Consider the following 27,964-nt stretch of genomic DNA (forward strand, 5'->3'; position numbering starts at 1 on the left):
TGACACATTTAGACAAATCCCACATTCATTTAAATAATTCAGATGATTGGGGGAGGGGGGGTGCCAGAGGAATTCCACTTCTAAACCTAAAAGTCAGAAGCAAGCTTCCTCTCAGGTTTACTTCATCAGATGGCAAGTGAAACTTGTTCAGGTACAGTGTTTTTCTACTGTCGTGGGCTACCACAGCCTCACCCCACCCTCCTCTCTCACTGTCCATTTGCGAAAAAGTGATTTTCACAGGTCTTGTTTTTCGTGTCACTTTCCTCACTTGAAACAACGTTTTGTATCGGGAGAAGCACGCAGTTCTCCATAACCAAAAGCTCAATTCAGACTCCATTACAGATTCAGCTACGTTTTAAATCTCTGACACAAATCTTGAATGCACAAATATGGCAAACATTTTTAGACTAAAGCCTTGTATGTGCTAAAAGTATGTTACTAATACGGAAATACTAACAAGTTCTCCTAAGTGCTCCTATTGCCATAGCCGTACTTACAAAGCTGCACTTTACACACGTAGTAGAAAACACTCCTCAGCCCGCTCCCTGAGCCAGCAATCTATAGCAGTGAAGAGGGGTAACTGCAACTGTACTAAGATTTTCTACCAAGGCAATTACCTGGGTCTTACCTAAGCTTTACCCTTGACAAGTGGGGCTGTGACAGGCCTGGGAAGCTACCCGAGTTATTTTTTCAATCCCAAGTCCCAGCCCGCCACTGACAAGCTCGCTGTCACACGCCGAAAGAGAAAGCGCAGCCTCAAGCCCCGCAGCCGCTGCTCCCCTTTCCTTCCGGGCTCCGCCACCTCAGCCCACGCCAGCCGCTGCCGAGAAAGGCGCCAGGCCGCCCCCGCTCCCCTCCCCTCCCCTCCCCTCCCCTCCCGCCGCGGGAGGCGCGCCCGGGCGCCGTGGGGGAAGGGGCGGCCGCGCAGCTCCGCCTGCGCCCGGCGGGGAAGGCGGCTCGCCGTTGCCACGGTAACGCGGGAGGCCGCTCCCGGCCCGGCTGCTTCCCCACCCGAGCGGTCCGGGGCACCGCCGGGCGAAGCGCCTCCCAGGCCTCAGCCCCACGGCTCGGGGCGGTACCTGCGTCTCGTCCGTGAAAAAGACTTTGTTCCCTATCCTGAGGCAGACTCGCTCCTCGGGCGGCACCTGCCTGCGCGGCTGCCGAGCCGGGGACGCCGGGGGGCCGGCGCAGCAGTAGAAGGTGAAGGAGCAGCGGGAACCGTGGAGGCGGCGCACAGTGCGGCGGATGAGCGCGGCCGAGCAAGGCCCCCAGCGCGCCCATAGGTAGAGGTAGCAGAGCGTGATCAGCATGGCGCGCGCCCCCCGCCACGCCCCGCCCCGCCGCCGGCCCGGCCTCCCAACGGCCAGGAGCAGCCGCGGGAGGAGCCCCTGCACTGCCCCGCCCCGCCCCGCCCCGCCCCGCCTGCGCCAAAGAGAAAGGGGCGAGCCGGTTGGGCGAGCCGGCCGGCCGCTCTGATTGGCTGGCGGCCTCGCGCGCTGGGCGCCCCGCCCCTTCTAAACTCCGGCGGGGTCGGTTGAGGGGCCCCGCGCCCCGCCCGCCCGCCCAGGGACTCAACGTGCGGCTCACGCAGCGAAGCCGGCGGTGGCTCCTGGCGCGAGGTAGCGCCTGGTGCTGCAGAAAATACAAAATTATGCTTTGAAGCAATGTGTAAAGAAAATGAAAGTCATAAAAAAGCCTGGGGGTTGTCTCTTCGCGCTGTGTCAGTGGTCCCCGGGCTCCCACGTGAGGGGCGGTGGGGAGGAGCGGCCTATGTCCTCTCGCCCCGAGTGCCACGACCCGGCTTCTCAAGGAATCCTGCAGCTTCTGCTCTCCAAAGCCAATGCTGTCCTGATGGACAACGGTTTTGGATGAATGCAACGGTTCAGTGTCGTCGTGAGGGGTTGTGGGACCTGCCCTTCAGCTCTGTGTCATGCGTGGTGCCATCTACGATGTGGATGCAATGCAGGGAACAGAACTCACGTTTCCACTATAAAGATCGGTTCGCTATCCCGTCAGCTGCATTTGACCTTGCCGCTATGCGTCACAGAAAAGTATATGCCTGGTAGGCAAAACAGTGAGAGCCAAAGTATTAATTGCTTGTTTCCATGCAGCAACAAGGAAGGATCTCATCTTCTTCAGAAATGGCTCCACACTGCCACCTGAACTTATTTTGGGGTCCATGGTATCCTAGAGGAGCAGTATCCCCTCCATCGCAAAACCAGGTGAAGACACCAGCCTCCAGGTCCCACACCTGTTCCCGGGTAGCCACCAGAGGGCAAAGCGGGCATAAACTGGATGCATTTGATTTCAGCCGATTCGTTGGATTCATCGACCAAGAAAGATGAAGTCAGGGCTCAGCGGGGCTGGTCGCTGAAGCCAGAGTGAAGAACAGCCTGCTGGGGAATAAAACTGTAGGATTTGCATGTGCTATGTGTGCTGCAAACACAACTTGCCACCACAGAAGATGCAACTGAGGTAACAAGGTATCCTTTACTCCTCTGGTACGTCTATGCATGGAAGTTATTAAATAATTTCTACATTTAATATTTTATATGGAGGGTAGTCACAACATTGAGCTCTGTGAAAAGAACACATATATCAGTCCTATCCTAGCAGATATTTAGTGGGTGAGTGAAAAGAGAAGGAAAAAAAAGGCAGGAGGAAAAATGCAAGAAGGCTAGAAGAAAGAAGCTGAAGCCAACATTAAACAGTTGTAGCTGACTGATACATGACTATCATTTCCTGAACAGGGCGTGAAGCAACATTCTTTTTTATTATTCTGGACTCAAGGCCTTGTATGCGCTTGGAAATTTACTAAAATAGGTATTCTAAAAGAACAACTTCCAAAATGGATCTTCAGCAACACCACACTGGCATTGTAGATAAACAAGGAACAAATTGGCCCTGCACATTTTGGAGCGGGCATCAACATGAAAATAACACCACCAGTACTATGACAGATATTTTTACTTCTTTAAATCTGCACCCACAGCAGAAGCTTATCCAAAATGGTAGGAATCGCTGACATCATTTTGATTTCCACAATGCATGGCAGAAACAGGTGACAGTTTCAGTTGGAGGGTCAAATAATTTAAATAGTTCTCCTTCTCCCTCTCAAGCTTAAGAAATACCAGCTTTGTGCTGCTGCTATATCCTGTACATATTCTACAGAGAGAGGAACAAAGTCTCCAGTGGTCCTAACTTGGCATTATACACTGTTCCTTTGTGTGACTTTATCTTATGCAGGAAGTCAAAATACTTACCCAGCCACATCAAAAGAAAGAAAACAAGCAAAGTATACAACCTCAAAAGAAAGCTCTCAACTTTGGAATTCACTTTCTCTGTAATAGTTCAACAGCACATGCATTGCTGACCTTCAGAGCACACCACAAAACACGACTGTTTATATAACCTTTGCACAATGAGGAACATGCTTTGCTTAATCCTGTAGTGGCATCGAATGCAGTCAACTATATTATGATCCTTTTTGTTTTTAAGGTTCCCTTACCCTGGAAATGTTTATGAGTAAGTGAGAAAACTGAATCAAAACTTCATGATGCAAGGGAATCTAAAGCAGAACAATACACAGGCAAAAGCAGTCACCATTTTAAGACAAGTTTCTACATATGTTTGCATATTCTCAATTACAATAATTTGAAGCCATAAAGTTGCTGTAGGTTTTCTAGTTTCTATTGTAGTGTGGCTTAGACTTAATCATGACAAGCTCTGATTAAAAGGTTAAGAATTTTAGATTGGGAAACATTCATTTTTTTGTTATTGTGAAGCCAAGGCCTTGTATGCACCAGGAAATTTACTAAAATAGGTATTCTAAAATAACTATGTCAATCAGTTCCTCCTTATAGGAGGGTGGAAGGAAGCCTTGGAAAGAAACAGTTAGTAATATTAGCCCTCAGACTTCCCAGAACACTTGGGGTTTTGTCATGGAGAAAAGATTACAGAAAGATGTTGCAAGATGCTGAACACGCGCGCGCACACACACACACAGAGACATGAAATTGTTTAAAGAGAATTTGAAAAACTGAAGAAAGTGAATAGGCTAAATTTTGAATTTCTGCCCGCAGGCTTGGAGAATCCCCACCCCCCAATGGGAGAGAAAGGCCAGCTTCAGCCTAGGGGGGGTAAATCTCCCATAGCTCTTCAAACAGTCCGCGTGGGAAGGCTTCCAAAGGAGGCCACTCAGAACAGGGAGTCAACTCTACCATGTAACCTCAGCATAGGTGAATGTCTCTTTTTGACTTTAAAGGAATATTATGAGACTGGCCTTGCTGTGCTTTGTGAATGGCTCAGTTTCCTCCTCCCTCTGTTCCCTAAAAGCTTTTCCAACAATTTCTCTTTGAGGAGCTTTGCATGCTATTAGTGGCTACAAATGCCTATGTCATGTTGCTTAATACCAGATATTATTCAAAACTATAAATGCTGTGGAGCTACCCTGTTTCCTTGACTATACCAATTTATATTGAACACTCTTTGTTCTTGCAAATGCACAAGTGCTTTCATGAGAAAACTGAATAAAACAGGTTTCCCACAAAGATAAAAAACCTCTTCCAATTAACACAAAATAATTATCTTATGGCTCACCTCTCTCTAAGAATCAAGTCTGTCAAAGTTATTCTCAGGTAGTATCAGAAGTCTGAAAAATACTTCTGGCTTCTGGGAAAAATGGATGAGCATCTGTAACAGAAACAGTGTTTTCCGATTGTGTGAAGTGTTCTTCACCAGATACAGCACCTTGTATTAAAATTAAGTCTATTGCAAAAAGTAATATAGTTCTTAAAATTAGACAGCTATGACTGGCTTAACTGCTGCCTGTTTTTTTTTAGAAACCGGAGATCATACACTATTACAGCTGCTTATATTTTACTGAAATAAACCATTTTCCACAGATCTGCAACCTGATTTTAGCTAATGATTTCCATGAAAAATACCAGTTAAAGTTGTGTGCTTCGATTAATTAGTACAATAACGTAATATTAAGTTACATTTTTTCTACAATGTTACATGTAATTATATTAGATTACATTATAGCTTCATTAACAAAATTGTATTTTAAATAGTTTTGTAACAAATTTGGTCTCGCAGGGCTTTATCAACAGATTTATTTGATGGTTCGTTGTCATCTTCTGGAGAGCTATACTTTAGTAGTTTAGGTTTTGGTCCTGCACTAATATCCATGTTGGCAGATTCTATCCAGAGTTATAAATCAATTATCCTCACATATGGATCTGATTGCAAGATCAGGACCATAGACATCAGTTGTGTAAATGCACACTTCCCTTTCAACTATCAAGTTAAATTAGGTCTAAAAAACCCTAAGCTGATGAAATTATATATGTGTATTTAAGACTGTAATTCAGCAAGATATTTAATTACAATCTAGGTTACTTAAGAAGTTTGCCATTTTTTCTCAGGACCCATGCTGCTATTTAATATATAGTTTGTTATTTGAATATTATTCACTGTATTCTTCATTCTAATAATTGCATTGATATTGATACATAAATGTTTAAAGTTATTAGACTGTGCATGTATTTTCTTGATACTGTGCATATATTTTCTTCTTTGAGATATAGTATTATTTACTTAGTTAGAAATTTACAAATATTACACAGCATTTAAACATGGGAGGGAGTAGATTTAGGCTGCGAGTCCTCTACTGCATATTGTCAGTGCTTCCCAGAACAGCATTTAATGTCTTTGGCCTTTGAGTTTAAACCATGTCTATTTGTCACAGCAAGAAGGGATGTTTTAAAGAACAGCAAAAATTAATGTAAGAATTGGACCTCAACAACTCGACTCCTGGAAACTGCTACTGAAGACTACTTCAAAAACATCAGAACCTGTGTTACGCTATTACTTTTGGCAGTCTTAGGAGCCCCAGGTAGCTAACACAACCATACAACTTGCATCAACGTAGGACAATCAGTCTGACTTTCAAATCTGACCTAAGCGCCTCCCTGTTGGAAGAAAGACATTTAAATTTAAGCAAAAGCAGTAGAATGCACAAAAACCCCACACGTGCAAAGGTATATATACAATGCCCTCTAATACAGAACGATTTCAGGGGAAAATGATGTCTCTCAAGTGAATCTATCCAGTGGTCTTTATCTGTGAGTCCAGCCCCTTCTTGCTGACTGGACACGTGCTACCTCCAGCTGGATCATAACTTGAAAAAGAGCCACAAGGCTTACCTTGGAGGGATCTGACGCCCACAGAGAATTTTCAGTGTCCTCTCAAACTGACTGTTTTGATGGTTTCTTTAGGTAAGTCAGCTAGAAGGGACCTAATTTGTACTAAATAATCAACAGACATTCCATGTTCAGTAAATGAAATTATTTTTTTCTCTCTGAGAAGAAAGTTCACAGTAGAAACCAGTTATATTTGGGAGCTGAATCTGTTTCCTTTGATGTCAATGTGTAAACAGCACCGGCAGAAAGAGAATGCAGGTTTAGGTTCTTATAATCCTCTTACATCTCTGCAGCAGCTGGGAAAGAAAGGAAACAAAGTGAACCGTAGCAATGAACCACAACAATGAAAATCAGATAATGTCACCCACCAGGTAATAATTCTTCTTGTACAATGTAACAGGCAATAAGTAATGCACGCTACGAATGAAAACAGTGGGAAGAAAGCTTGGAAGAAGTCTGTTTCTATTCAGTCTTTGTAGGCTTAAAGCATATATTGCATACTTTGAAATAAAAGATTCCTCAAAGCGATGGCGTTCATAACCCTTATTCTTTGACAGACAAAGTAATCTTTCTTGGCATAAGCTTTCTTCTCCATCTGTGAAATAGCAATCAAATTAAAGGAACATGCCTATAGTCTTGAGGAAGTCACTAGGCCTGTGTTTAAATCCTCCCACCTTCGCTGATTTTTGGTACCTTTTTCTCTTTTAAAGTCAGGACATGGAAAAGACTTCAGTCATTTAAAAAAATATTTTACATTTAAAATTCTCTTCAAGTCTCTGTCACACTTTTCTAGGGCAGGATGTTGATGAGTTTTCCCAAGACATGCAAAAACAGTATTTACATCATATATTTCATATAGAGTAAATACGGAGCTTGTAAAACAGCGACAGAAAGATAAAAAGCGCAGATTATTTTCCATGTGATTTCCTAACCAAACTTAACAAAAAGCCTCTGTTTCCCTAGCAGTGCTCTCCCCAGGACAGCCTGCCAACCTGAGAGCCCTATCTGTGAACTGTTTGGGGGAGTCAAAAGAAATCTCATCAAGGACCTTTCTCTCCTTTTACCTGAGGCCGTGTTTGTTTTAGGTAAGTATTCTTTGGGAGTTAAGATAAAGGAGGGGCTGAAAGGCCCAGGCAAGCGCCCAGCCTGCCATAGGCTTTAGACCATCAAATGCCATGGAGGGTGCAGCTGCAGGTCTCCCACTCCAGGCTGCAGCGGGTCGCATCTGTCACGGCTCCGGGGGCGCCCGGCGGCAGCGGCGGCAGCAGCATCACCCGCCCGGGCCGAGGGAGCGCCCAGAGAGGTAAGGCAGGCGCAGGGAGACTTTTTTCAGCAGCCTTCCTTTCAAAACTCGGACTGTAAGTATCCTTTGAATGTAACGATTTCGGCATTGAATAGACAACAGAAAACAATTCCCAACTTCAGAAGTAAAGGGCAAAATATGTTTCCGAAAACGTTTCACTTGGAACAGGTATTTTATTTGCTTTGCCAATATTTTATCCTTTTCAGCCAAATATTTCAGAACTTATTCATAAATGGAAGTAAATGAAAATTAAGGTTGTGGTAACTGATTTACTGGTTTTTTTAAGTTTATTTGCCTTTCATATCTGAAAGTACTTTTCCATTTCCCCAACTGTATGGATCTGTTACACAGCAGCAGAGATGGAAAGCACTGTTAAAAAGAGCATCCATAATGGCAGTCCCCCGCACCAAACAAAAGGCAGATGCAGCATCCACCACTGCATATGCTCTCTTGACCTAATTAGATCAGATTGCCCATGTCAGCTTAATGCTGGAGTTGCTTACTCAATAAATAACCAGCCACTCAGTGACGACATGGAATCTGTATTTAGACATGCTGTCCAAGAGGGAGGGTTACTTTTTATTTTGTGGCAGTGCTGCGTAAATAAAAAGATTTCAGTATTAATTACATCATCATTTGAAGTTCAATGCAGTCACTTTGAGTTGTGAAATCTTAAAGGGAAATTACACCTTAGTTAAAAATGTGTGAGCCATTGTCTAGTTTGTTTAATCAGATCGGAGACAGAAGACAGATTAATATTGCCATAGAAATCAGATTTACTAAATCAAAATGTGTCGAAAAGAAAAAAATCATGTTATTTCAAAAGATACCAGCAGAATCTAACAAGAGGAGCTGTACTGTACGGGTATTACCACAAAGAATTAACTGTGGGAGCACTATTCTATCTTAATCTTTCAGCAGCCCTGCTTTATGGAGGCCCTGGATGCTCACAGCAAGAGACGGTGAGATGACAGAGAATCACCAAATGGTGAGACTAAATTCTGGAGAAAATAATCCTTATAGAAAACAGGTGCAGAAATTGAAACTATTTGAACACAGGAAGTGAGGCTTGGTCATCTATTCATTTGTTCTTTCAAGCATTTCTTCAGTGTTAGAAAATATGGTTCAAATTACAGTGTTCTGTACATGATAATGGTTAAAAGTGTCTCTAATTTTGTATCAGATACAGAATCATTATCAGTTCTTAAAAAGCTGCAGAAAGCACTGCTTACTCAAAACAACCCTTATTTTAACAGCAGTTTTTATTTGCTTAATTATAAAAACAAGAATATCCTCAGTTTGAAATTTCCAGGCCTAGTCTGTATGTGATATTTTGTATATAGGGAGAGTTTGAGTGAAAATGACTCTAAGATGAAATTTAAAAAACATACTTTCAGGTGCACAATTTTATTGATTGTTTTTTGGGAGGGATGTTGCTATAGCTAAACCAGCTAGGAAATCAACAGAAAAATGGATTTTAAAGTAGCTCTTACTGCCAAGTGCCTTTGAAAAGCACCGTGATTATTAGTTTTACTTACTCATGTAGGAAGATTGGTTAGGCTCAAAGAACAAAAATAAAGAGAGATTGAAGCACATTCAACACAGGTCCCAACGCTGTGAACTTTAAAAAATGTATTGAAATGGTGCTACTCCCATGCTTAGTTTTAAGCACCTGCATAAGTTTTTGCAGCATCTGATCCACAGTTACATCTTCAACTTTTTACCAAAGGCTCAGCAGGTTAAGACAAAAACTCTCCTTAGTGCAAGTCTTTAAAGGCTCGCAATTTCTACTATATTCTAACACATGCAACACCTTTTTACCTTGTACTTTTTGTCTGCTGAAGATGGAGGTTGTAACTGTACAGATCTGAGGGAGTGCCACACTCCTCTTGGCAGGCGCCTTGGGAAAGCCTGCGGAAGAACGTCCTTCCCAGCAGTGTTCCAAGCTTTGCCAGAGGCACCTATAAATTCGCTAAGGATGAGAGGAGTCTTACTCTCATGAGAGTACATGCTTACAGTGATCATTTCAAGAAAATAAGGTTTCTGAAATCAGGAAGTTGTGATTTATTACTGAGGTTATGTTTTTATATAAAAATTTTATTCAACCAGCTCAAAAGTTTGAATTCACACTTGGGCTTCTGCCCACTTGTGTGAGAAAAACAAACGATATGCGAAGTTTTCCACATTCATGCTAACAGCCTGGCACTGTTTCAAGCCAAGTGTAATTGAAACAGTTGGTTTCAATTTTTGAACATTTCTCCTTCCTGCCAGAAGCTTCTCAGATCCTTCTCATCCATACCTTATGGCCTGTCCACACTGCTTCAGCATCCTAGATGCCTCTGTAGCTTGGGACCTAATGAGGGCTGAAGGGGGGCTTTAGGAGCCCTTTCATATGCTTTTTAACAGGGTCACAATGACTGAGGAAAGATGCTTGGATTCTTTGTGTGGTGCATAGGTGGGAAGAGGTGCTCACTAATGCATACCTACATGCCACAGCTGTGGAAGACGAGGTATCTTCTTCAGCAAAGTTACTGAGGTTTCTAGCAGAAGACCTTCCAAGATGGGTTGAGCACAATGTTTTTGCTAGTTATTTGCATGCTGGCTACTTTTATTTTCTGCAATGTATGCATACATTGAAGCCAATGCTGCACAGATCGGTAGACACGCCAAACACCGGAGAGTGAAGCGAATAAAAGTTTCACTATCCTCTGTGTAATTAAAAAAAAAAAGTTTAGGAATATACATATAAGAATTTAACCTGAGAAACTGAAAGATGCAGAGCAAAGCACTAACAAATAAAAGTACTGGTAAAAAAATGTAAATTAATAATTTTACCTCTATTGCCAAGAACATGTGTTACAATATACCCTATAGTTACCTATACATAATGTACTTTTCTTTATATAAAAAGTAACACTTTTCCTACTACCTAAATTCAAATATGTTGTTATTTATATCCGAAGAAAAGCCATGAAAAATAATTTGAAGTTACTATTGCCATATCTACAACATAATACAAATTAGCACTGAACATTTTCTGCTGTATACAAACAACTGAGTTAGATTTTGCAATTAATTGGCTTTTATCAGAATTGCTTTTCAGAAATGCTGTATTACAGTCTGAAAAGAAAAAGCATATAATGTGTGTTTAATCAATACATATTCTTACATATATAATTATTAAAAACCAATATGTATTCCAGAAAGAAGACAGTAGAAAATACAGGTGAATAAAGATAAAAAAGGCTATTTTAATTTTAATGTAACTATGAAAGGAGAAAAATAACATATGGTATTTAACATAGATATTATGATCACATCTACAATGTTCAGCCAGATCAGGAGTCCATTTTACTAGGTACTGCGGAAACAAAGTAAATGACTCTCCTGATTTTTTTAAACACAAAAAAACCTCAACAAAACCCTAACAGCCTGAAGACAAATAATTTTGACTACAAGACAAACAGGTGGGTACGAGAGAAATAGGCCAACATAAAAGGTACAGAGAGAAGTCTATAGGACTCCTTGCTCAGTCCGTAGCCCAAAGGCTTTTTGGGGCCCACCAAAATATCCATGCTGAAACCTCCTTCCTCAGAAAGACAGATGAATTGCTCTGACAGTGGCAAAAGTCACCTTTGTCTGACTTGTAGCAGAGTAGACCATTTCTAGCTTCTGTTCACTAGAAGTTCTAGGATAGCAAAGCTAATCCTTCCTATTTTATGCACCATGAAGTTTATAGCAATAGGAGGAAAAAAGAAGTCTTCTTGTTTTAATATATGGAAGAGAATACGTGTCTACAAGATGAAGTGATAGGGCCCAGTGACTTTGGGAGATGCTTTCAGATTTACATTCCAGGTTTATAATCCTAATAGGATTTAGGTATGTTAACATTTGCCAATTATTGTTTTTTATTGTCACCTTAATGTGAAGGAATTTATTCTGTGCTAAATTTAATTTTGATATCTAAAATATATTTTTGCTACCTACTCTGTTGTTTCAAAATGCTTGCTTTTTTATCACTGTTTGCATAGAAATATGAGATGCCAGTTGTCTCTCAGTTTTACTGTTTGGACTTTTAATGTGCTTGTGTGATCTCTGATTACAACTAAGCTTGCTGACTTGAACATTCCAACTCCAAACCACTGGTTAGTGTAGTTAGAGGTATTTTATAAAACCCTAACCTCCCAATCCTTTAAAGTGATTGAATATCCTTTTTTCTTCCAATCACTGAACTTCCATTTGGTGGTGTTATTAGCTCACCAGTCGCTATAGATATTCCATAAGAACTTCAGCAAAATGTACAACTTCATGGCTTTATGGCTCATAAAATGTACAAGTTCAAATGCTTTGTTAAATGTGCAACTATTGGCAGACTATGGGCACATATATTCTCTGAAGTACACTTAGTCGGAGTAAAACAACATGCAGCACAGCAAACAAAGCAACATTACTGTAGAATTTTACAGTTACCTGTAGAAGAAAAAAGTGAAATCTTCATTTTTAGCCTATTCTAAATAATAAATATGTCTCTTTACAGTCAGAACTGGATGGTCAACTAATAAATTTTAGATCAAAAGGAGCCCTGGGCTTTCAACATCCAGTGAGGTGAGTTAAATCCTATCACTTGATACAGGAAAAGTGACACCTTCCAAGACAAGACATATTCCTTCTCGGGAGAAGTATCAGTTTGTCTCTGGAGTATCTCTTTCTAGTAATGTGGTTTAACTACTCACCAGGCTCCATAGATTTTTAGCCCTCCACGAGGAAAGATGCCCAGGCTGAACAGAACCTGAAACAATATGCCAATAACGAAAATAAGAAAAAAGTAATCTTAAAAGAAACAATGTTCTTCTGCCTCATCTAATTTATGTATGTAATACATGTAATACATGTATACATGTATTAATATGATAAGAAGCTCACAAAGCCCAAATAATTAACGTGAACAGCTGCTAATGGAATGTGACTTGTTACAGATCTGTCGAGTTTGCTTAAATTTGCTCTTGAATAGAAGTTGAACTCCAGGTAAAGTTTTTCCTATGCTTGGGGGATTTATAAGGGTTTTCACCAACATTTGGATTCTTTAAGGCTTAATGATGTAGAAACTCCTGATTTGGACTTCCGTTTAGAGGAGGAAAATTAATGGAATATCCCTCTTCTTTACAAGCACTTGTTTTTATAGAAGTTGTAGAACCTTAAATTCTGTGTCACCTTTATCACTGTCAAATTTAATTGAAAACTGGCCAAAGTGGAACGAAGAGGAAGAGATGTGCATGCATATGCACACAAAAATACATACATATGTATACAGACCACATAAGTTTTGCTTTAGTGGGAAAGCTGATGGAAACCTGAAATGTAAATTAAGACATTTATGATTTCAATACAAGACAATATGAATTTTGAAATAAATCTCTCTCAGTGTACACCTCCTCCACCTGGAGACACAAAACCCACTAAGATCAACCTCTGTGCAACAGGCAACCCACCCCAATCTTAGCCTAGAGTCTTAATCTGAATTCCAGAATCCCAGAACATTCCTCAAACTTCCCCCAGTCTCATGGGACACTTCCATTCCGAACTGTGCTAAAAACCAAACCAAACCAAAACATCTCAGGCATGCATCATTGCCCAGGCAACACCTTATCAGGATGGGACCTTAGATAAATCCAATACACAATATGCCCAAAGCAACTGAGGTAACTTAAAATCACCAGTACTTTTTAGTTAGCAACTTCTCTTTTAAAAGACAAGGAACCCTAGGATTTTTCTCTCTCCAAAGAAAGATAAAAATAGGTTTTAATACTCAAGCTAGCTTAGCTGGGAAAATGTCGCATAGTTTTACTTTTTCTCTTAAAATATGTTTTCTTATTAGACTTTATTTGCCCAAGTCCAAATCCCAAAAATTTCTTAACAACATCGGAGAGAAGGTTCTGGCGAGTTTTCCAGTACAAGCTACAATTCACTTCTACAATGATGACACCGACTCTGAGGAAGATGAAGAAGAAATCAGTTCAGCCTAATAACAAACAGTGGTCAGCCTTGACAAACACAAAATAAAAATTAAAAAATCAAGAGATAAAAAAAGAACTGTCAGAAACGTCTGGACAAACATCTGACCGAACAAAGAAATACATCAAAGCTCATAAGAAAACTATTTATAACTACCTTACCAAGAAGAATGAGTCAATGCAACTGGAAATTAAGAGGAAATCCTTTTGTGTTTTGAGAGACTTTTAAATTAAACCCCAAAGCTGAACAAAAGATTATAAGGTTTAAATCAAGTTGGTTTAAGTAACACGGATTAAGAACATTAAGAGCACTGTACTTAGTTACTCATTATTTTTCACATTGCAGTCCTGATAAAATGAAATAGGATTGATTATGAGGCAAAATAATATAATGTACAGCCCCAAAATAACCTGAAGGCTTTGAAACACAATGTTTGAATTTAAGCAAGAAATTATTTAAAATGCAAAGACTATTGCTTATTAGCTCCATGGGGCATGTTTATTCTGATATAAATGCTGTATGCCAAATTGACCTAATCCATTTCCAGTATAACCCCCTGTCAAGACAAGTTCTAAATGACAGTCGTGATATTTTCTGGGGTCCTGTCATTCTGTTATTATCAGATTTCCTCCCTGTAATCAGAAAAGTGCCTTTTTGTCAGTCAGAAAAAAAGCCAACCTTGGTTAAAAACTATGATTTAATTTAATGACATGTTAAAACATGCATTATGTGCTACCTTTTTGTCTTCACCACAATATTCAAATCCTATTTCTATAGCTTAGTGTGCTTGAATTTATGATTTTAATATATCTGACCTACTGTTGATTCCCATCTAGTGGGGTTTGGATGTGTATCTTACTACCTTGATATTTCTTTTAAATTGATGTTCAGGAAGACTTAATTTACTAATTTTCATAAGCATCTTTATGTTATGTACAATGTAGACAAATTTATTCCAACGCTGTTATTCCACTAGCAAAAACTGTTTTTTCAGTACAGCTTATTTCATTCACAGAATTGGTATAACCTGTTGTGCATAAATTTTGTTTGCATAAATTGTGTATGCTCAGAGAGTTTGCCAGTACTTGTCTTGCTATGCCAGCATTTTTTAATTAGCTCAAGGATTAGCTATTTGGCCCCACTATGTTTCAGAATTATTATGCTTCAGGTATCTTACTTATCTCTAACCAAAACTGCCATAGTTTCCCCAGAGACAAGGCAAAGGCAGAATCCAAGATTCTTGGCCTTTTCTACACTACTGTTGGTGGTGTAGATAAGGTCAGGCAGTTGTAAAAGCCACTTAAAGTGTGTGTCAGATCTTCCTCTTAGTACAATGTACTGCCAAACAAAGCGATAGTGTTATAAATTGTAAGTCTAGCAAATTAGGATTCCCAGTGAATGAACATATTAGAATGGAGGATTTTTTAAAATTCTCCATTTACAAACTAAAACGTGGATCTAGTAATTAAATTTACCCAAGGAGACAGCATCCTATAATATATGGAATTATAAGAACTAATTGAAATTGTAAACCCTGGTGTGACACATGAAAATTCAGCTTTTACATTTCACTCATTCATCATCTCCGTGTCTTCACTTCCCAACATATGGAACTAAAATACATATATTTTAAAGGTCTTTCACTTCTCTCACAAGACATCCTAAAATTATTTATACTCCAGCTTCATCATTATTCAGTCTGTAGCACAAACAGAAAAGCACCCAAGATCACTTAACAGGTCAGTGATGACGTATTCCCTGCAATGGTCAAATTATTGTACATTAAGCCTCAACTTCTTCCTTCCAAGGAGCTCTAGCCTCCATCAACGCTCAGCTGACTTCACTCCCAACATTTGGAGTTCTGCCCTCACCTCGAGTCCTGAGCAGGGCTTTTACTCACCTTTTAAGACCCCTCTGTGTGCATCCGTGCTGCCATTTTGGTCTGTGCTATGACACAAACCAACCTGGTTACTGCTGAATTGCTCAGGCCTTCATTGAGGATAACTGGAATCTGGAGGGATGTGTTGAGGGAACCATCTCCATCCCCTATGAAAACGGTAGTCACCACACAATCCCCACACAGCATGGTGCTCCCTAACACACACACTACACTGAAGAGCCATTTGCCTTACACAGATATTTGTCACCATTTAAGGATCCATTATGTAAAAGAAACACTCTGTAGGTTCTTCCTTGCTAATCCTTCCCTTTCTATTGAGACCATGCTGCCTGTTACGTCTTCCTTTACAGCTTCTCTGCCTGCGCTGCAGATGCCCAGCAGTGGGCTGTGGTTACTCTGTAGAAAAGCAGCAGATGAGACCGGTGCATGCTTGCGCACAGAAGGTGCCTGGCAAGAGCTGGTGTTACTATTGTCGCAGGATAGCAACGAGGAACTAATATCCGCAGGACCACATGACATAAATGGAGGCCAGCTTTAGTTGCAACTGAGACTGATCTTCCTGCATAAAGGAGGGGTTTTGAGCGGGAGGGATTAGCATCAACAGGTGGGACTATGCATCGATGCTGCGGATTGGTTATTAACTCCAGACAGAAGTCTTCAAAAGCTCTACCTGAAAATGCAGTAACTGCAGCTTGGATGACCAGCAGAAATTACCATGTTCTTGGAAAGACAGAGCTTTTGAAGATCTGTGTCTGGAGTTAATACCCAATCTTCAGCATCAACACATCACCTTCCAGGCACTCACTCCACTTGTGTGGAGCTTTGTTATCCTGTCCTGTACTCTCACCAGCTGGCAGTCAACCAGTCTGCAGTGGCAAGCGGCTCACTGAGATCTGTGAAAAAGCCTCCTGGACAAGCACCGGCAGCATGCCGGAACACCGCCAGGTTCTAAGTCAATTTTTGGTTAGTGAAGTCTGCTGAATATTTTGAGAAATGGAAAGCATTGGTTTCAGTGTACTAACTATTTTTCAGGAGTGTTGGTAAAGAACCTTTGGCCAGTAGAAGCAGCTTCAGATGGGGTCACTAGTAAAAGAAACGACATGAGAGAACAGATACAGTGTAGACAGTGGCCATACATACTAACAGAACTACCACATCGCTACTGGATGGGGCATCTTATTCCAAGTTTCCTGGTAACATGTCCCGGCAGAATCTGAACATTTTGAACTTGTCCAGAATTTCCAGACCTACAGCAAACCAAGTGGGACAGTAGCTCCATTAACAACATTCCTAGGCAGAAAAGAGGAGCAGTTTTAGACAAATGCTGGAGGTTTGTAAATCCCAGACAAGTGGCCACTGAATAAATGCAGATTGACTACCCAGAATGCGAGCCATAAGTCTGCTGTATCCTAGAAAATGATATTCATACTTGACATGAATGCAATAAAGAGGCGGGGGGGAAGGATGATCAAGTATATAGATTACACAAACAACAAAATAGATCAGAACTTTTCAGCCTGGAAAACGTGATTGAGTATATAAATGTAGTCTTTAACATCCTGAGTGGCTTGGAGGTGGTGGAGAATGATTGAACATCAGATGAAAATAGTGAGCAGCAAGTTTAAAACAAAAGGAAGCACTTAACCCAAGTTGTGATTATGCTGTGATGTTGTTTAAACTAAGAGTTTATCTACTTACAAAAAGTAAATGAAAGATTTTCGTAAGAAACATACAAAGACAACATCTGGCTCAGAAGTTTCACATTGTTGCAGGCTGGGGAAGCATTCTGGGGAAACATTAATAGCTTCTTGCCTTAATCTTTGCTCTTACTACTATAGCAGGCGCTATTAGCCGGTGTTGGAGGCAGGATATTAGCTATATCTATCTTTGGTCTCGCATGAAACGGCCATTTTAATGTTCATAAATGGGCTACATCCTGGATGCTTCAGACGCAGATTCAATGACATACGTGAGTGCTGTTACAAATCTACACCTCTGAAACAGACGAAAATATCTTAAGAGAAGTGTTCTTTAAGACAGTAGAACAGACACTGTTAGAAAAATATAATTGGATAATGGATGACAGTCTTAGCAAAGGCTGTTAGAAATATCAAAATAAATCATCTTGCACATCTGCTGAGGTCTGACAACATTGTATCGGCCTAAACTGATTGAATTTCTCAGTCTCTGCAACACATTCTATTTGGTTTCCCCTGTATTGTCAAATTCCATTTTCAAATTAAGGTAATATTACTGTACTATTTACCTGATTGGTAATATTTAACTACAGTCATTAGAGGAAGCCAAAACTGTATTATCCTTTTCCCATCAGGCCAGCATTTTTTTTTGTCGAATAACTGTCTTTTCATGTTACAATGTCAACATACCCTTATTTGCACACTCAAATAAAATGTGCGTTGCGACCCCTTACCAGTTTGTTAATAATTAAGAGAAGACTAAAAGTGAAGTAATATAGCATCTCTGTTATTCAACAGCAGTTAACTTTCAGTTTTCAGTTCTGGTTTGTTTCTTCATCTGCGATTTGACCTTGTTAAGTTTTCAGTGACCTTAGAATCATCCATCATTTACAGGAAAAAGATAACAAAGCATCCCCAAAGAATGAGTTTATCATGAGCTTACTACTTCAAAGACAAGACTAGAAACATAGCATTTTACAGATTAAATGGTTGGCTCACGATCTCTGTTCCACAGAACTTCCCTTAGTAGTTCAACAGCTGTAACATTTCCAGCAAATGCTACCTTTCGATTTCCATTGTCTAAAATTATGATAGTAAAAGACAAGTTAATGTTCCGCTGGTACATGAATGCTGGAGAGGTATCTAGACAACATGTACAATTTTATATTTCTACTGTATGTATTCACGTGAAAAATCAAAATTTAAGTATGTTCATAAAACAGTCTTGAATTCTACTTCTAAGCTCTTTTAAGACACGCTCTTGAAGGACACATATATCCAAGGGAAGCATATCCTCGCAAGACATTGACGTTTGTTGAGTGCTCTTTCTAAATATGATGCAGTAATAATTTGGATTAAGAGAAAAAGAACTATCACAGGAACAATTTTTTTTCTAAGCTACATTTACACTGAGAGTGTAAATAAAGAGTACATATGTTTGTTGTATTAACAACAGTAGCAGGACAAAATCGCCACAACTGAGAAAAGGCAATCTTCACAATAGCGGTTTTATGAGCTCTAGACAGAAAATCCATCCAATTCACTGAAACATCTACCATTTAATTACACTCCATCTAATCATGCTTTCCAGACTGGATTAATCTATCAGCTGCTTTTAGCAGAAGGCTGAGAATTAAGTTGATACATAAACTGCCCAGCATACCAACAAAATTTACTTTGGCAATCTCTCTGTAAGGAAACTGGCAGAACAAGACTAAATGCTTCCAAAACTTTCTCCTCAGAATACGGTTCAATTGATGAATAGAGGGAGAGATACAAAAAAACCCCATTCATCTCAGTTGTTTTAGAACTGACTGGAAATCTAACAGTACAGCAGCAAGCAGGACTTTGCATTAAACATTTCAGCCACTCAGACTCAAGTGCCTATGGAAAAGGTGCATTATGGAACAAAATGTATTTACACAAAATCATTTATTAACTATTCTGTTTGTAAGTCAGAAATACTTTATCATTTACGCCCACAAATGAAACTGAAGTCCACAGAAACTGCCTGGTAAAGAAATCAAGTATTCAAAAAGTCTTTTGAAAAAGAGCTTTAGTGGCGAGTTTCTCATTGTACCTGTAGGTGGGAGCTTCGGCATGAATGTGAATTAAGTATTGGAGAAACACTATATTAGGGCAAAGATCTCATAGCTTCTTACCACTCTTATAAAACTGAATTGCTACAGATACAGCCAAGACATTGATTTGTTACACTCTCCTGGGACAGAAAGCTGGAGCAGGGGAGAAGAGGAAGAATACTCGCACGCTATTTAGAGTAACGCACCATTACCTCCATTCTCATATTCAATTTTTGTCAGAGATGGTAAGTTCACTGTTTCTACAGTTACAATCTCTTCTCTTCATTAAGGTATCTTTCTGGCCTAACTTTGCCTGATTTAGCTTGCAGCATCTTAAGGCCCACTAAAAAGAACAACAAAACCTATTAGTATTACTTTACCACCATCTTGCCTTGTATACGCTTCACTTGCCCTTGGTGGCAGAGTTGCATTTTTAATGTTTATAGACCACCTAGCACAGAGGTGTACCAATGAACAGCCAGAGCACCAGAAAGAGATCTACACTATGGAACTAAAACATACATACATTTTCCCCGCTCCTACTCTCAGAAAAGCTTCAGGCACACTACCTGCATTGCGGGCAGTATGAGCCCTCCCGATTCGGGCCAATTTCTAACTTTACAGAAATGCTGCCTGCAGCAACAGTATAAACATTTAATATTACAGCTTTCCGATTTATAGGAGAGGGTCTTTGGTTGTACTTACTGATATCTGAACTTTCGCCATAAAAAAATCTAGACTAATATAATTTGTAACTCACCTATTAGCCCATTCTCCAGCCCCAATCACAAACAATGGTTATTTTAAAGATCATCAAATCAAGTTGGCAGCATTCCATAGTATGCTTAAAGTGTTTTTAAGGTGGCCTGTACACTTCAGAATGCTTTAGGCAACGGTAAAAATATACCTGCATATCTCAAGGAGAAAGACAACTCCATTTTACTACTGCTGAAACAAGTTTCTTCACTCAGCACTGCTTCCTGCAAAGACATCACTTTCATGCCTACGAATTGAAGTAATATTTGAGATGCCGTGCTTCTTTTACTTTCCTTTTCTTATTCCAGTCATCCTATCTGTAGCAACAGTAAACACAAACGAAACTGCTAGCTTTTTACTCATATGTGCTTGCGTATTTTACTCCACGTGCTTTATACCTTTGAACTTCACAACAGAGCATTTACCTCTTTTACTATAGCTCCTTGTTGATCTCAATTGAAGTGGCAAAATACTTCTATTAATGCTTACAATAAAAAATGAAATTATGTGGATACACAAAGAATTTCGCTCTTCTGCTACTTCATATGCATACACCCTGTATTTGTGCTGAAGCCTCCGAGCTTACGGCATTCAATACAGTGCAATGCAAAAGACCAAAATCCAAGATAGCTTCCCTTTTTAATCATTTGCATCACTCTCTATTCCCAAAGTTTTTCTTTCAATACTTCTCAACTTGAGAGAATAATCTGTGTTGTTACTACCCTTCCCTTTACAGCTAAGATGGAAAGAAGAGAGACATACTCTGCCACCTTTACACAAATTTGGCAACCACGGCTGTATTATTTCCTTTGGCATGCAACCTTTTCATTTGAAACAGTGCAACTTTGTTGTTTTTTTATGACACGTTTATGCACACATTAATTCAAATACCATTTGGGGGGAACCTGTCTTACAAGATTACGTTTATAGCAAGATGTGTAAAATACCATCAGTCTCCAATATGATAAAAACTGCAGAAGAATCCTAGAAGGTGCATTAAAAAGCACAGCTGAAGTTTCATCATTTGGTTTATTTCAGTGGGGACATTGCAGTTGGTCCAGCTCTGCTGGTTGTGCTGTAACAATACACCATCAATAAGTCAGAAGGGTGAAAATGGGGGCAAATTTAGGTTTTTGCCTTTATTTATTTAGTTTTTTTCCTCAGTCTCCGAGAAGAACAGATACCTGATATCCAGTCTTTGAACAGGTATGTTTTGTAAAGAAAGGCCCTACTAGCAACACGGTTCAATCATTTCAGTTTTTTTTCTGAATAATATCTAGGGCAAAATCTATACAAATCTCACTAACTAACTATAGCTCCAAGTGTGCTGTAGAGTTACAAAAGGCAGAATCTCTCTCCTCTTTGCTGGCAGAGTTGCGCACCTTTCCCTGAGTCACAGTCATAGGCAAGACAGTGAAACGATGGATCCCAAACACCTGCAATTCCCTACAATATATTTATTAGCCCATATACACTGTGTTACCTGGTTTTATTTTGATCACAGAGGCAATTTCTGAAGTGTCAAACGTTACTCCCAAGTTGAAGAAAAGGTCACTACAGTGTCTTTGAAGCACCGCTACACAGGAGTGACAGAAAAGCAAAGATTGAGTTTCATGCCTGCAAGTTTTACTTAAACAAATGGCCCCAGTTTGCCTACTCACTTAGGTGCCTCTGTTAGTTTTCCCATAATTGTGAGGTCTGCAGTTAAATGAAATGGCAGATTCATCACTGATACAATCTTTGTCCAAGGTTTACAGTCTTTTAATTTGTGTGCTTTCAGGGGTTGAGGACATTTTCCAGTAGCTTTTCTTTATCCTGAAGGGATTTGGGTATCCTTAACAGGGGACTAAATTAATCCTTACATCAAATGATACCAGAAACGTGCACTTCACTTGTTGTCAATTTAGAATTAAAAACGAAATTGCTTTTTCAGAAAGCAAAAGGAACGTAGAACACAGGTAGAAATTACACAGAAAAAAAGATTACAGTCAATACTTCAGTGTCTACAATGTAATTAGAGAATTGACAAAAGAGTAAATACATCTTCATGTCTGTTGATCATAAAATCTTGAATTCACCCTATGTATGGGTGTTTGAGCACGTAAATTAAAATTAATAGAAGGGCAAAATCGTGGCAGGAGGGGGAAATAACAATAAGTGGGGGCAAACTAAAAAACAAAACTTCACAAGGAAGTCTACGACTATCAAACAAATAAACATTGTACTAATTTACAGTCATTAGGCTTAGGTACAAATAGTCATTCTTATGAAATGCCCCCAAACAACGATACACCTAAAATCTACTATTTCAGAGTGAAATGTTGAAAAGCATTTTTTCCTTCATTAAGAAGGTATTTTTCTCTTACCCATAATACCTAGCATGTTTTTTTTCTTCAAATGCAGGTGGAAAAAACAGCAAGCTACTAAAGACTAGAGGACCAAGAAACTACAAATTTCATATTCATACCAGATTGACTGTTACCAGGTCTTAAGACTTCCCACAGCAACTGATGGTTGTTTTGACTGATTTCTAAAGAACTGGCGTAAGACTCTTCACACAAATTTTCACAAATTTATTATCTTTTAAGGAAATAGTGATGTTTTTAACTAAATTCTCTGCTGGTCAGAAGTTGGCTTATAGCCCTAACTAACAGTAATGAGGCTCTATTCACTGATCTTTATAACCAAACTAAATAACCTTGACTACTCAAGATAACTGGGTTTGTGACTCTTGGAAGAAAGGAAATAAAAATTGTGTCTCTGCTGAATAATGCGTACGTGAAAGAAAATTCACTGTTTAAGAAACATCTGAACCATTGCCATAACAAGTTATTGTGCTTTGTGCTACAACCTAGACTATAATAAGATGGACCTGTTGGTTCCTGTATTTCCAGAAATTTCCTTGAATGTAGTTTTCAGTATTCTTAAGACCGGTTAAAAAAAAAGTCATTTCAAGACTTGTTTCAGAAAATCTTCACAACCCACCTTCCTTATTTCTGGTAATCTTGGTATTTCAATAAGCCCACCAATCTGGGGGGAAAAAACAACAACATATTTTGCTGAGTAAAGAATTGTGTAAAGAAAAATGGACCACTATGCACCTTTACCCAGGACAAATATTATAGAACCACAGAAAAATGGCTAACTTTAACAAGTAAAAATTAGCTACATTTTATTAATATTTACAAACAAAACCTGTATATTTACAATGTAAACACTTCAAATTAACATAACTTGTAAAAAAAAAAAAAGATCCTCAAGCATTTGACTAGCAGAACACATTTTCTCTCCCTGAATTCAAAGGGGAATAGAATTAAGCTATGTCCAAAAGTAGCTGCTTTCACTCTCAGAGGGAAATGACAAGCAGAAATGTACAAGTAATAGAATGCTATTTTAAACTCACAAGAACAGTTAGATAAATTAATGTGGCATAATTCTCATATCAATGCAGGTTATTAAGGCGCATGCGTAATAATAAAATCATGCCATCTCAATGAAATGTGTTAACATAAATTTAGTTAGAAATTCAGGGAAAAAAAAGCTTTGTTCTATAAGCACAAGGAGTTTTTTTTAGCTCAGAGAGGTTTTGATTTTCCGTATGTAACACTTCTCCTAATCCTTTATTCAAACAGATCTTAATTACAGCTATCTGCTATTGCAGATTCCTTTTTCAGGAAGGAAAAACATTCTGTTTACTTCACTGATGGGAATATCCCTCAATGCTGGAATTGCTTCTTCTTGAAATTTCTTCTGTTGCTGCTTTTTTGCATAGTTATCTACAGGAGACAATGAGAACATTTCACATATTAAAGATATTTTTCTTTCAAGAAATGTTATATAATGCAACACTGTATAAATTTAGCTACTGTAAGGGATGCTGAAAACCCATCTTGCTGAGGTATAATGAGATGGTCATCAGAAACACTTTACATCAACACATATTAGCAGAGCCCCTGAAGAAATCAACACTGCCGTCCTGCTGAAATCACCGTCTGGGACTTTGCTTCATTTAAGATGCTGTACGACATTAAACCATAACTACCCAAAGATAAAAAGAACAAACAAACAAACAAAAAAACCCACAGTGAATAGCTCAGTCTGTAATTTGAATGCTTTGTACTAGGATTTCTGCTGAGAGATGCTGTCCACCCTCTCTGAATCTTGGCTGCTCGTTCCCATCACCACACAGCACCTGTTCCTGTAACAGCATAAACATTTTTACAGGTGCACTTTGAACACACTTACGGAACTGCTCCCTCTGAAAAAGAAAATTTTCAAATATAGTTGTTCTTCAGAGTAGGTCCCCATCCCACCTGCCATACAGCCACACAAACTCTTGGGCTGACACCAAATGAGAGGGTGACATGAGAGCGTGAATGCGTGGCCAGGAACACTGGGATGACTAAATGGCAGTTCTTGACAGAAGCGTTGGAGTAATACATTTGAACTACAGCCCTGACTAATTTTTTTCCTTAGCAGTTCAGTGTAGTGTAATACTGTGTACATAGTTTGTTGAAACAATGCAACTTCAGCAGTCTTAGCAATAGGTAACTTTCTTGCCAAATTTTACAGTCTGCATTTTTTCTAACAAAAATGGCCCTCTGCAAATAGTGGTGGAATTCCTCATGTGGAGGAAGATGCAGCCGCCTGGAGAATATTGTGAATGCCTAGAACATGTCTCCTTGGCAGGAGTAAAGGCTACGCAAAAGTTGAGAGAAAAACCGAAGAACAACTTTTTTAGACAGGGAATCATTAACATATCTGATCAGGTCTCAATACTGCAACATCCTCCTTTGCACCACCTTGACTTTGCGTGCCTTCCCACTTCTGCCACTGCCAGGTAGGTACTCACGCCCTTCTTCCCATGACACTCTTCACTGGTTTGTAATGCAAGGTACACATCTGGGAGAGCTTTAGATGCCTAACCCCTGTTCCTCTAATGTGGTCTGTTTTACTAACAAAGTACACTCCACTAGTTGGAAACCACTGCCATAAGATGGCAAAGAGGGAAGAGTCAGGCTTGTGGCTATCTTTTCACTCTAGTACTTCAGTACTTCCAAGAACCCCTTTTCTAGACCAAAATATTTAAAGGTTTAAAATTTGATTTATATTATATATGGCTACATATATATATTTACAGAAATTATCAGTTAGGTATCAAAATCTTAAAAAAACCCCAATAAAATTACCTGTAACGGTATGCGTGGAGTTAAGTGGAGCTGTACTCATCATGTTAATACCAAAAAGTAATATATAACCAATTCCTATAGCAACTAGTAGGTACGCTGGCAAAGCAACTGCCCAGTACCTGAGGAAAAAGATTTTAAAATTTACGTATCATAATAACAAACGGCTAATGATATAACAGATTTAACATAGTGGTTGTATCCAGCACAAACTTAGCCAGGAGGACAAGAAACAGCACCTCTGAATGTGGACCCTTGTCCCTCCCAAGAAGATTACTGACTGCAGAGTCACTGTAGCTAGTTTGGTATAAACCGTCAAATAGATTCCTTACAGAAGGGTTTGTTTTTTTTAATTACAGTTTAAAGTCTACTGTATTTTCATCGAGAAACTTCCTGGAAACAAAATGTCAAATTTATCATAAAACATTCAAGTTGTTATTTCTTTCATTACACAATGAAAAATTTTCATCATAGCTACTTATCTACATAAAATAATGCTTCACAAAGATTACAGTCCTTTATCATCAGGAAAAACTGGATTAAATACAATACCAATATTTAAAAGAAGGTTTTGCTATTTGAAAATAATTAAGGGTGTCCTATACTCACACATATTCACGCTAAAGAGTTTAACTGGTTGAACTTACTTTTGGGGCCAGTATGTTAGTCCCAGTGAGAACAGCCAAGTCTCAGGAACATATGCCCAGATAAGATACAACACTGCACAAAAGAATTAAAAAGTCATAATAGTACAACTGATACTGTTTTAGACTTCATTCCTAAGTTTTAGAGCAATACTTCCCTACTGATACATGCTGAGACAATATTTTGCTTTTACACTATTTAAAGCAAAATAGCTCTACCAAAACATTGTAGAATATGCCTCTCAGACACAAGACCTGCCCAATACAGGGGCAATGTTCTGTAGCTGGTTATATCATTTTTATATTTGCTTTAACATTTAGTTTCTGATTTCCTATGTAGACAGACAAGAATTTCTTGCACATTGAACTGCAGAACAAAAAAAGCCCTCAGTAAAAGGATGCCAAATGGCACTGAACGCAGAAAATATTGAAGCAGAAAATGATCACACAGTAGGACATTTAGTTGAAAGAAAAGTTGGTAGAATTGCAGTGCTTGGATGGAACTGTTCAGAAAAAATTACTGGAAATACTTTCTGATTCTTGGGAAGTTAGTAATTTTCATGTCAACAAAACCAATATTGAGAAATTTTGCTCCCTACCAACAAATCCAGAGTAAGGTTAAACAAAACTTGAGAGAAACAGGTTAGTAGCCAGTGACACAAGTTATGGAACTGCAGTGGCTTCCTGTGGGAGGAACAGAAACCAACTTACTTTCATCTCTACTTACTTCCTAAGGGTGAGAAAGACTTACAATAGGATCCTGGTTTATTATTTGACTGCAGTATATTTGCAGCACCTTTTCTCGTGTTGAAAAAGTGTTCTCACCCTCTCAAGCCTTGGTCCTGTGTGGGCACTCAAGACATCCCCAGTGAAATGCTAAACACCTGTCACACCAGCAAAGAAATGCTGGTAGAACCCTAATCATTTTCCATTGCTGTTGACCAGATTGACTTAATTTTTTTTTTTTTCAGTATTTGGGTGGGCAAGGTTGCACTAGTATCATCTACAATGGTTACTGGATAGTGACAATGTATGCAATTCAAATAAAAAAGTTACTAAAATGAGGATGCAGAGATTTTTTTAAATAATTTGACTCCGTAATACTATTAAAGACCCCATAATAAGGTTGAAGACACTCAAAGCATGAGGAAATCACAAAAGGCAATGGCAGATCTTTGTAACAACTGCCAAGTCTGGCAAGTAATGCTCACTCAAGTCCTTCATCATGCACCCTTACAATAGGTGGTGCAATACAATTTTGACCCTTTTCAGATGGTCTTAACAGAATTACATTTGTCTTGTAAGCAAAGCAACACTTTTCAGTGAAGTATTCAGTACCCAGTATACTTACTGAAGCCAAACCACGATCCTAAAAAAAGGGCAAATCCATATATTGCCCTTTCTGGCAATGGGGCTGGAGAGTTTTCAACCATACTGGCCTCTTCCTTTTAACTTCGGGGGAAAAGGCGGGGGGGGGGGACGGGAAACACGGTAAGAAGCTATTAGAGGTTTCTCGGCAAGTTCCTCTCGGAACACGCCGGCATTCGTGGGTGCGGGAACCGACACCGCCCAAGCGGCAGCATTCCGCTCCCGAGCCCACGCAGGCACCCCCCGCTCTCCTCAGCCCCCGGTGAGGGCGGGCGCGGGACACGCGCATGCGCCTGCCCAGCCGCGCCCGCCGAGCGGACAGCGTGTGGGGGTGCGCGGCGGCCTGTTCACGCGCCCCTCAACGGACGCACGGGAGCCGCGGTGCTACCGACCCCCCTCCCTCCGCCGCACGCTCCTCCTGCCCGTAGCCCCCCCCCCCCCGCCCGGCGAAGCCACTCTCCCTCCTTCCTTTCGAGGTCACGGCCTGACTAGGGGAGGAAACCCCACCCAGGACACCCCCCGCAGCAGGAGGAAGACCGAGGCGGCCCGCCACGCTCCCTGCCCCCCGGTACCGCGCGTCCGCCTCCCCGCCGGGCCGCATCTCGCACATGCGCAGCCAGAGAACGCCGGCCGCCCCTCCGGCTCCGGGCCCCCTCGGCAGCGGGCGCATGCGCAGAGCCTGGGCGTTCGCGGCAGGCAGGGACCGCCGGCCGCTTGCCGCGCGTTGGCTCGTTCCCTTGACGTCAAGCGGTAACTAGCCAGTAGCCAGGGCCCGGCTGGGCGGGGGTGTTGGCGCGCGCGGCGGGAGGGG

General features: G+C 40.2%; 4 protein-coding genes across 8 annotated transcripts in view; 2 read left to right on the forward strand and 2 right to left on the reverse strand.

Annotated features, from left to right (window-relative positions):
* The window catches only part of HLCS (holocarboxylase synthetase), a 129,962-nt gene extending 128,652 nt beyond the window's left edge, over positions 1–1,310 (reverse strand). For both annotated transcript variants that reach the window (XR_012996625.1, XM_076353832.1), the window contains exon 1: positions 1,080–1,310. Coding sequence is in view for 1 of the 2 variants with exons in the window: in XM_076353832.1 (XP_076209947.1) it covers positions 1,080–1,310 (231 nt within the window). In the remaining variant the exon portion in view is untranslated. The remainder of the gene's footprint in view (positions 1–1,079) is intronic.
* Positions 1,311–6,234: 4,924 nt separating this feature from the next.
* Positions 6,235–27,820, reverse strand: PIGP (phosphatidylinositol glycan anchor biosynthesis class P). Of its 4 annotated transcripts, none has more exons than XM_076353947.1 (8): positions 27,726–27,820; positions 27,137–27,237; positions 25,789–25,861; positions 25,145–25,263; positions 23,652–23,731; positions 22,941–22,985; positions 12,243–12,298; positions 6,235–6,502 (listed from the first exon to the last, which is right to left on the reverse strand). In XM_076353947.1, the coding sequence occupies exons 2-8, from the start codon at positions 27,216–27,218 to the stop codon at positions 6,475–6,477; spliced, it is 483 nt and encodes a 160-aa protein (XP_076210062.1). In that variant the 5' UTR covers positions 27,219–27,237; positions 27,726–27,820; the 3' UTR covers positions 6,235–6,474. The 4 variants fall into 4 exon arrangements, with proteins under 4 accessions (XP_076210062.1, XP_076210069.1, XP_076210078.1 ...); XM_076353954.1 differs by lacking the exon at positions 6,235–6,502 and adding an exon at positions 10,137–10,217; XM_076353963.1 differs by lacking the exons at positions 6,235–6,502; positions 12,243–12,298 and adding an exon at positions 17,878–21,531.
* On the forward strand, positions 8,069–14,638 carry RIPPLY3 (ripply transcriptional repressor 3). The gene is made up of 3 exons (XM_076353980.1): positions 8,069–8,497; positions 12,047–12,114; positions 13,385–14,638. Exons 1-3 carry the CDS (start codon positions 8,453–8,455, stop codon positions 13,530–13,532), a joined length of 261 nt encoding a protein of 86 aa, XP_076210095.1. The 5' UTR covers positions 8,069–8,452; the 3' UTR covers positions 13,533–14,638.
* Positions 27,762–27,964, forward strand: part of TTC3 (tetratricopeptide repeat domain 3) — a 67,095-nt gene continuing 66,892 nt past the window's right edge. The window contains exon 1 of the mRNA XM_076353879.1: positions 27,762–27,903. Within this exon, the coding sequence (XP_076209994.1) occupies positions 27,762–27,903 (142 nt within the window). The remainder of the gene's footprint in view (positions 27,904–27,964) is intronic.

This window comes from Aptenodytes patagonicus, chromosome 1 (assembly GCF_965638725.1).
Source record: "Aptenodytes patagonicus chromosome 1, bAptPat1.pri.cur, whole genome shotgun sequence".
NCBI lineage: Eukaryota > Metazoa > Chordata > Aves > Sphenisciformes > Spheniscidae > Aptenodytes > Aptenodytes patagonicus.